Below are 9,653 nucleotides of genomic sequence, written 5' to 3'. Positions count from 1 at the left end.
AAGCTGCAAAAGATGGATCAAGGGACCAGAGTTTCTCTGTCAACCAGACAGAGAATGGCAGAAACCTCATTTGGAAACTGCAATCTCTGCCAATGATCCGGAAATCAAGCAAGACATCACAAGCAACCGCATTGTTAAAGGTCCATTCAGCTCTCTAAGTTATTTCTCTTCATGGAGAAGTCTGATGACAGCTGTAGCTTGGCTACTTAAAGTAAAAACAACCATCTTACTGCTGACTAGAAAAAGAAAGGAGATTCAGACTGCTGCGAGTAACTTTAAAGATGAGTCCAGCCAACTAAAGGAGATGCAAGCTTTTAAAGCAACACTCCAAAGACAGTGTTTAAATCCTGAGGATCTGATGCAAGCAGAACGTGCAGTTATTTCTTTCAGTCAAAGACAAAGCTTTGAGGAAGAACTATCTACGCTAGAGGCTGGTAAAAATGGGGTTAAAAGAAGCAGTCATCTGTACAAACTGGACCCGGTGTTGGATGATGGACTTCTGAGAGTAGGTGGTCGCCTGAGTAGATTAGCGATGCCTGAAGAGGCCAAGCATCCAGTTATTCTCTTGAAAGACCTGCACATATCCACATTATTGCTACGACATATCCATGAACAACTTGGCCACGGAGGAAGAAATCATATGCTATCTCGACTCCGTAAAAAATACTGGATTATCAAAGCTAACTCGGCAGCAAGAAGGATCATAACAGACTGTGTTGTGTGCAAATGACAACGGGGAAGAGTTGGAGAACAGAAAATGGCAGACTTACCCCTGGAAAGGATTCTACCAGACAAGCCTCCATTTACAAATGTTGGAGTAGACTACTTCGGTCCTATAGAGATCAAGAGAGGACGGAGTCTTGTTAAAAGATATGGCGTAATCTTCACCTGCATGGCAAGCAGGGCAGTACATCTTGAAATCGCATATACTCTTGACACAGACTCCTGCATCCATGCATTACGAAGATTTATTTGTCGACGAGGTCAAGTGTTGTCTTTAAGATCAGACAATGGCACAAATTTTATTGGAGCTGAAAGAGAACTGAGAGAATCACTCAATGCCTTGAATCAGGACAAAATCCAGACTGCTATGCTTCAGAAGGGAATAAAATGGTATTTTAACCCCCCAGCAGGATTGCATCACGGTGGTGTATGGGAGCGTTTGATCCGCATGGTTCGGAATGTGCTGCACTCTGTTCTTAGCCAACAAGTTCTGGATGATGAAGGATTGCAAACTTTAATTTGTGAAGTTGAAGCAATCTTAAATGATCGACCCATTACAAAGCTTTCTGAGGTCCCAATGGACCTGGAAGCACTCACCCCAAACCACCTTCTTCTGTTGAAAACCAAGCCAATACTACCGCCTGGACTCTTCGTAAAAGAGGACCTATACCAAAGGCGCAGATGGAGACAAGTGCAATACATGGCAGATCTCTTCTGGAAAAGGTGGACACAGGAGTACTTACCTTTAATCCAAGAACGTCAGCGGTGGTCAAAGGTAAAAAGGAACTTTGCTCCAGGTGACATAGTTGTGGTGGTTGACTCCACTGCACCACGAGGCTCCTGGTTAATGGGCAGAATACTGGAGACGAAAGCAGATGCACAAGGCCTTGTGCGTACCGTTCGGCTTCAGACAAAAAACAATATATTGGAAAGACCAATAACTAAGATATGTCTGATTAAAGAGACTGGCCCTCATTTATCATTCTTGCGTAGAAACAGGCGTATATGTTGGCGTAAGATTATGCTTACACTCTTCTCACCGCCTGATTTATGAAGCTGTGCGTACCTTTGAAATCCAGGTGTACGCAATACCTGCGCTTGATAAATGCCGCGGCTGAAAACGAGCGTCATTAAAATAACACGCCCCTATATATTCAAGTCTCCGCTCCCCCCACGCCCTCATTTTACGCCATGGACACACAGAAGACGGCAAAGAAGAGAAACTTCTTTGAGAAAGAGAAAGAGAAACCAGGGAAGTGGAAAGAAACAAAATTGATTTCTAGATTTTTATTATTAATGACGCTTATTGTTATTTAGAAGAAGAATGTCGTTATTATTATTATTTGTATTATTATTATTATTATTTAAAAGAAGAATAATGTAATTTTTATTATTTTGTCAGTCTGAATTGTTTTTTTGGTCATTGAAAGCCTTTCATTACTAAACCCAGTCCGTGCACACCTGCCAGGCCTAACCCTGGCCTAACCATCGTTTCAAAGAATAGTACAACGGCGAGCGCGTCGAGTATAAACGCCTTGTCCGTTTGGGAAGGTGCGCGCGCAGTCTGCGGAGACTCGCGCTGCGGAGCCAGGCGAAAGTATAAACAAGGCTTGAAACGTCAGGTAAAGCGCACAGGCTCGCAACTTAAGGAATACATATGCCTACAATTCAAATGCTTTGGTAAAGTCACACAAATTAAACATTGAAGTCCATGTTGGACAAAAATAAACACTGAAGTTTATAATTACTATGTTGTTGTTTTTTTTACAGTGGGTCATAATATATCATATCTTTTAGTTTGTCAGTGCGTTTTGTGGTGTTAGGAATTGTTTTTCTGCGCATTCCCGCACTCAAAACGTGCGTACACCACCTCCTGAGCTGGCGTAGGATTTGAGCGTGCCGTACGCCAACGTCCATATTGATAAATCTCAAAGTCACCGTGGTTTTGGGTGTACGCCAGGTGTACGCTGGAAATTTGGTGTACGCACTTTTGATAAATGAGGGCCACTGAGATTGAGAAGGACTGATGGTAAAGACCATATCCCACCATGTGCAATGTTCTGGACACCTCTGACCCAAACAAACAAAATAAAAGGGTGTAATGTGTATATAGCTCCTTTCATTATTTTTTTTATTTTTTTGGTAATTGTTATTTGATATATAAGACAATTAGGGGCCGGTGTGTAGGAGCCATTTATGTTTATTGTTTGCATACTATTTTATTTTGTTTGGATAGATTTATATTAGTATTTAGGACACTGGGTGACAGTGATTAGATGCACATGGTTGTATATAAGGGGGCATAGGTGACAGGAAGTGATAGCCACAGGTAGGGGGAGCACACACAGTTCTCACCAGACAGACCACAGACAACAGAGCACGGATTACAGATCAGATACACGGCACGTTAACAACTGGGAACAAGATAAGAAATCAACTGGTATGTTCATCTGTTTGTACAATTTATAATTTATTATAATAAACCACAAACCTCAACTGCAATAATCTATGGAAAATCTTTGTGTGAAACTTCACCCCTACCTGTGTGCATGATTGCAAACTTGGTTTAAATAAGATACGGATTGCCAAAACACATTGACTTCCATAGTATATTTTTTTCCTACTATGGAAGTCAATGAGACCAGAAACTGTCTGGTTACTGATATTCTTCTAAATATCTTCCTTTCTGTTCAACAGAAGAAAGAAATTCATACAGGTTTGAAACAACATGAGGGTGAGTATATGATGACAGAATTTTCATTTTAAAGTGGAGTATCCCTTTAAGAATGATTCTTAAAACCCAGAATGTTTGTATGAAGCATATAAACCAATGATGTCATGCTTGGGTTGGACCATAAGCTGTGGTATTTCTGTAAGCCTCTACAAACATCATTACCCCTTCTAACTCTGAGCTCACAGCACTGGGTGTGGTAGAACCACCACACAAACACACAGTAGAACCCGTCTACTTAGGACATTTATCAATGCTTTAAATTATGTTTTTGATTGCAAAACAATCTTGGACCTGTTTGCAGACAAAGTTAAAGGATTAGTTTACCCAAAATGAAAAGTCAGTCATCATTTACTCACCCTCATGCCATTCCAAACCCATATAAGCACAAAAGATGATGTTTAGCACAATGTTTATATATTATATATATTATAAACCTGGCATGATACTATGGAAGCTTGTTTCAGCCACGGAATAAAAAATAAGTAAAGGTAATTGCGATTTATCTCACAATTCTGACTTTTTTCTTGCAGTTATGAGTTTATATCTCGTAATTCTGACTCTTTTTTTTTTTTTCAGAATTGCAAGATATAAACTCATAACTGCAAGTAAAAAGTCAGAACTGTGAGATGAAATGTTATAAACTTGGAATTTCTCTTGTGAGAAAGAAGTAATTTTGTATTTTAGTATTTAGTATTACTTTTTAAAAAGTAAAACTATATATATATATATATATATATATATATATATATATATATATTCTCTTGTGAGAAAAAAGTATTGTAAAAAAATTGCAGTTACCTTTTTTAAATCTCTCACAATTCTGACATTTTGTTTCTCTTGCAATTGTGAGAATTTGTTTTGACTAATTGCAAGTCAAATGTGACTATTTATTACTATTTATTTAGTTTATAACTGTAATTCTGAGTCAAAATTGTGATATAAACTCGCAATTGTTAGAAAAAGTACGAATCGAGGAAAAAGTCGCAGTTACCTTTTTTAATTGCATTCTGAGAAAAAAAAAGCCTGAATTGCAATTGCGACAAAATAAAAGCTTTCATACAATTTGGAAAATGGAAAATGGATGAAATTTGTATTCTATCCTTTTGTGTTCCACTTGAGGGCGAGTAATAATAGCGGGTGAATAATTTCTTTCAGCCTGCATTGCTCACATATGATTGTGTTTGATTGCAGCGGCCCCGATCAGGAGAACACAATAGGCGGAGCTCCAGAAAATATGACATTTAAGGAGCGCCAGAGACTCTTCTCACAGGGAAAGGAAGTGTCGAATAAAGTGAAAGCGTCCCGGAAGCTCATGGAACTGGAGAACGAACTGAACATAAAGCAGTAGCGAAGAGCCCTAGCCGGACTAATTGCCAATACGTGATCCATCCCTGGAAGAAAAAAAAAAAAAAAAAAAAAACACACACACACACACAAAACACATCCAGCTTTGGCTTCCCAGTCATTTCCAAACATACTTTTTTTGGTTTTATTGAATAAATGGACGATTAAGTATCATTTAGCTGCAATAGTCCATAAATTCCCTTGAAAGATATATTATAATAAAGCACTGTAAATTGTTTAAATTATATTAGTAAGAAAATTGAAATGACATGTTTTGTTTGTGAAATGTTATTGAAAAATGAAATTTTTTTTAATAGGCATAAAGTGGGATATTTTATGGTGTTATTTTTTTCTCTTTCTACATCTTTCCTCTGTTTTTTTCTTTTCTTTTGAAAGTAAGTGCCGATATTATAGACCAATGTTAACAGCTCTCTGTACAGATCAGGGTCCGTGTCGGTCCAGGTGTATTATTGAACAGCTCAACGGAAACTTAATAGGAAGCTCACGTTTTTCTTGTCGCACTGTTTATTTTATTAGATTTTTTCCAGCTGGTTCTTCCGCGTTCATGGATACACAGGCACCTTTCCGCCACGTCTCGTGTCTGCATTCAACTGATTTTGCTCAGAAATGAGCTCTCGTAACCTTGTTAGCACCATTTGTGAAATTCAGTTTTTCCTTTTGAGAACGTATAGCCTACAGCCTAGTCGTTGTTATTTTTATTTTTTTGAATATTTTTGCTGCATCATCTGCAAGTCTGTCATTCCGTAAGAGCGCTGAGGTTTACCACTTTTATAAAATGTTTAGAATTTTCTAATTGGCAGATTTTTCCTTTTTTGTGTTTACCTGATCCGGACGATGTGTAGGCCTAAATCCACAGTTCTGACGTTGACGAAACAAAGTTTGATGGTAGCATAATATTAAAAAGAGATGATTTAAATAAAGAGGTTTGTGGAAATGAGATGCAGGAGCCTTTTGATTGGCAGGTATTTATTTGAACCTATTGATATAGTGACAGATTTGTTTGCATTTATAAATCTGCAGGTTAAATTTGATGGATGAGCGACAAACGTGAGAATTAAACGCGTCTTTTGACACAGTAAGTCATGGGCTTCCCTCCGCTCAGTATTGCAGATGTTTATTTGAATCAAGGATCTGGTCTTGTCTCTTCAGTTTTTAAGCACCTGTGTCTTCATTCATAGTTTAGACCTGTTGGCGCTTGTGTAAATAATTTTCCAGAGAACACAGACTTTGTAGCCTACATTCAAATGATGCATAAGGGTAATGTCAATATCCTTTCTTTTTTGCCACTTGGAGAAACATAAACTGACACATACGCGCACACATTTTAGGTTAAAGATGAATTTATTTGATTCATTTTAATGGTTGTTACATAGGCTTTTGTAAATCATAAATAAATATGGATTTTACAAAAAAAAAAGCTGGAAAAGTGTCTCTTTTGTAAGAATCATAAATATAGGCCTATATGTTTATTTATATTCATATTTTGTAATGGAAAATTGATTATGCTTGCACAATAGTTGATTTTTTTTAATTATTTTTTTATGCAATTTCAGCCAATATTTTACAAAAAAAATCAATATATAAAATAGCCTATATATATATATTTCAGTTTTATTTTGGAAAAAAGTTTTATGTTTCTGTTATTTTACAAAAAAACAGCAAATATGTATTTATATTTTGTAAAAATTGTTTATATTTTATATATTAAGAAACAAATTGAATTATGCTGACATATTTTAATTATAAAATATTTAATTTATTTATAAATTACAGGGTTTAATTATATGATTTTATATTTAATTTATAATTTCAGCCTTTTAATGAGACTTTTTCATTGTAATATCAGGAAAGTTATACCCATTTTTCTACTTTGCCCCACAAACATCACTATAGATTTTAATTCAGAAAAGGTGAAATCAAGCTGTTGTGAATATGCTATATTTTATAGCTATATGCTATAAAAAATATTTTTTAATCAATCATTAGATCTGAATACAAACAAAAGCATCATTGACCCAATTAACATTGCATTCAAGATTAACTGGACTGTTAAATAGAAATAAACAGACTTCATGTAACATGATGTAGCTGTAACTGTGGCATCCTAATCTGCGTTGTGTATTAACATCAGGGTTATTTTATAAAGCAGTTGTTTCACAGCTGAACAAGTTCATGTTTTCTGTATTAACCCATATATCATCGGTTACCTATAAAGTAGGTTAGGTTACACAAAGCAGTTGTTCTTTTGTGTGTGTGAAAGAGAGAGAGAAAGACTTAACACCTGGTGAAGAACATGGATAAGACACCTGTCAATGTGGATAAATGTGAGTGTGGATTTAATATTTTCGAGAACAGTTTTGAATGTATTTGTGAAACTCGATCACTGCTTTCTCCTGGTCTTCTGTCTCAATGGACCCTTTTCGAAGTCGGCGGATTTCTTCGATGGCTTCCAGACCAGAGATGTTCCTTGTTTTCACCAGATAGCAGGCTAGCATGGTCCCTGTCCTGCCATGACCATGCATACAGTGAACCGCAACAGCCTGAGGACGAGAAAGGGCCAAAATCAGGTTTCATCTGGCTGACAAGAGTTTATGAAAACACTCAACATTTTGTTGACCCTTAGCTACGATATTTTAACATGGGGCATTAAAACACTACATAACAGATAATTATAATAAATCAGTTTTTATAACATAACTGTTTAATGAACTTGTTAAGGCCCGAATTCACACCAAGAGCGATACCACACCAACTCATGATAACATTCTGTTATCTACGTGTTTGTCTTCTGCTTTAAAAGCTCGAGTTCTTTAAAGCAGGATTAATTCTGATTAGCTGTCAATGTTTTTATCGTTCATCAGCTGGAAAAATAGTTCTGAAACAAGTTATTCCAATCATTTACCGGTGCCGTTATCGACACGTGACGTTATAGTTGTGGTGTGGACTCTGCTATTCTTTTATATTTAGAACGATTTTTAGAACTATATCTTTATCGTTCTCTTTAGTTATCGTTCTAATTATATAAAACTGATTTTGACGATGTTAATTATTGCACATATTTTTTTACACAATATGTTTATATCATAAAACGGAAAATAATACAAATGGGCATATATGAATTGAAAAACATTTGTCGTATTAAATGTAGCCTATAGGCCTACTATGTATTTGTATATACATGTCAGTTCGATTTCAGATTATGTATTACAAATGTAGCCTACCATTTAAGAAAGGTAGCGCAACACGACAAGATAGTAGCCTAAAGTATTAGTTTTTTTCTGCTGGAGTAGCTCATGCACACAGCGGTGTCACGTGTCCCCGTTTCTTTTCTCAGCGCTTGACTCATCAAGCAATTACATTCATTTATGATTATTGAACTTAAAAAAAAAAAGATTTGTACGAATATACTTTTAACGTAGTAATGTCCAAAAAAAAAAAAAAAAAAAAAACACGTGAAAAGTAAGCTTTTGGCTTTTAATCCGTTCATGGATCTAAAGTGTTTTCCACCCTCACCTCCCCTTTAGCATTGGCTTCCTCCACGATGCTCAGGAATCGCAGTATTTGAGCCAGACTCGGTGGCGTGAAGTCCACTATGCTGATGTGATGCAGGATGAGAGCTGGACAGATCTCATATTTCGGTGGGATTGATTCTAACAAGCACACCAGGTGTTTGATGCCGTTCTCCACCAGGAACTTGAAATGCTGAGTTTCTGAAGGACAGGCCAGTCCGGCGAGTTTCTGAGGTTGAACCCACGAGAAGTTCGGTGGAGTGGCGGAAGCGCGCGACATGTCTAGATGAAGTTCTGCTGCTGTAATGCACTTTGATTCTTCACGCCAGCTATATAAAGCCACTAACCTGGAGAATGCATCGGGCTGCAAGGGCGCGTCCGCTGTGACTGTCAAACAAGCATTGCATAACAGGATAGATACTACTACATCATTCATGTACACTAACAAAAATTGACATGGTATACCTATCCACCTTGTTCCTACGCTCCATGACGCTTTGCGCGAATTATGGGTGTAACCAGAGAATGTCTAATAAGGCGAGAAGTTTCACTCTCAGTAAACTTCCGGCTTCTGAAATGGTTGCAGTTCCACTTTGATTCCATATGAGGGCGCTCACGGGACGAGTGCAGAATGAATGGAGGTCTATATATATATATATACATATTTACGGCCTTAACATTATGAAAAGTGAATTTAAGACATAAGGACAGGGGGAACCCTGATATTGACCGTCGGATATAATCCGTCGTGTACTCTCGTAGCGACTGAGAACTTTAATCCCTGTATATATTATGAAGTGTATTACTGAATATAAAATTACATACATTATGATATAGGCCTATTAGTAAATATATTGTCTCACATTTTAAAAAATTTTTTATGTATTATTCGATATATTGTAATATTAACAATATATTCTGTATATTTTCAAATATAGCCTACTGTTAAACCATTTAATATATTGATCATTCATATATAGGGAAATATATTTTCTTTTCATAAGGGGTCCTGACAGTAAAATGTGATTTTGTAACATCATGATTTTTTACTGAATATCACTCACTTCATTCATGTTTTTAGTCTAACCATTTTTTTAATTATTTGCCTTAATTTCATTATTAGACCTACTAGCAACGTTAGGTCAAATTCACTGTAAAGATGTACAATTCTTAGTTTCATTCATGGTGGTAACATGAAAAATGAGCCAGAATCTAGTCACTAGTGGAAGATTGCTGCAATCTCTGGGACAAACTAACACTTAATAACATGAAATTTTAACAAAAGCCACTAGATTTCAAACATAGCCTACAATCAGACATCG

General features: G+C 36.5%; 1 protein-coding gene across 1 annotated transcript; it reads right to left on the bottom strand.

Annotated features, from left to right (window-relative positions):
• Positions 1–6,755: 6,755 nt before the first annotated feature.
• On the bottom strand, positions 6,756–8,904 carry LOC311305164 (dual specificity protein phosphatase 23-like). The gene is made up of 2 exons (XM_084432706.1): positions 8,336–8,904; positions 6,756–7,362 (listed from the first exon to the last, which is right to left on the bottom strand). Exons 1-2 carry the CDS (start codon positions 8,765–8,767, stop codon positions 7,159–7,161), a joined length of 636 nt encoding a protein of 211 aa, XP_084288832.1. The 5' UTR covers positions 8,768–8,904; the 3' UTR covers positions 6,756–7,158.
• Between the last annotated feature and the right edge of the window lie 749 nt (positions 8,905–9,653).

Source organism: Rutilus rutilus, assembly GCF_951802725.1.
Source record: "Rutilus rutilus genome assembly, chromosome: 15".
NCBI lineage: Eukaryota > Metazoa > Chordata > Actinopteri > Cypriniformes > Leuciscidae > Rutilus > Rutilus rutilus.
Note: the sequence above shows the minus strand (reverse complement) of the source record. Positions and strands in the feature narration are given on the sequence as shown.

Bases quoted from the DNA above. Each gene is read 5' to 3' on its own strand.
- LOC311305164 (XM_084432706.1), bottom strand. From the start codon at position 8,767: ATGAATGATGTAGTAGTATCTATCCTGTTATGCAATGCTTGTTTGACA. The intron at 7,363-8,335 runs GTGAGGGTGGAA...TCTCGTCCTCAG, and splicing joins AAGCCAATGCTAAAGGGGAG to GCTGTTGCGGTTCACTGTAT.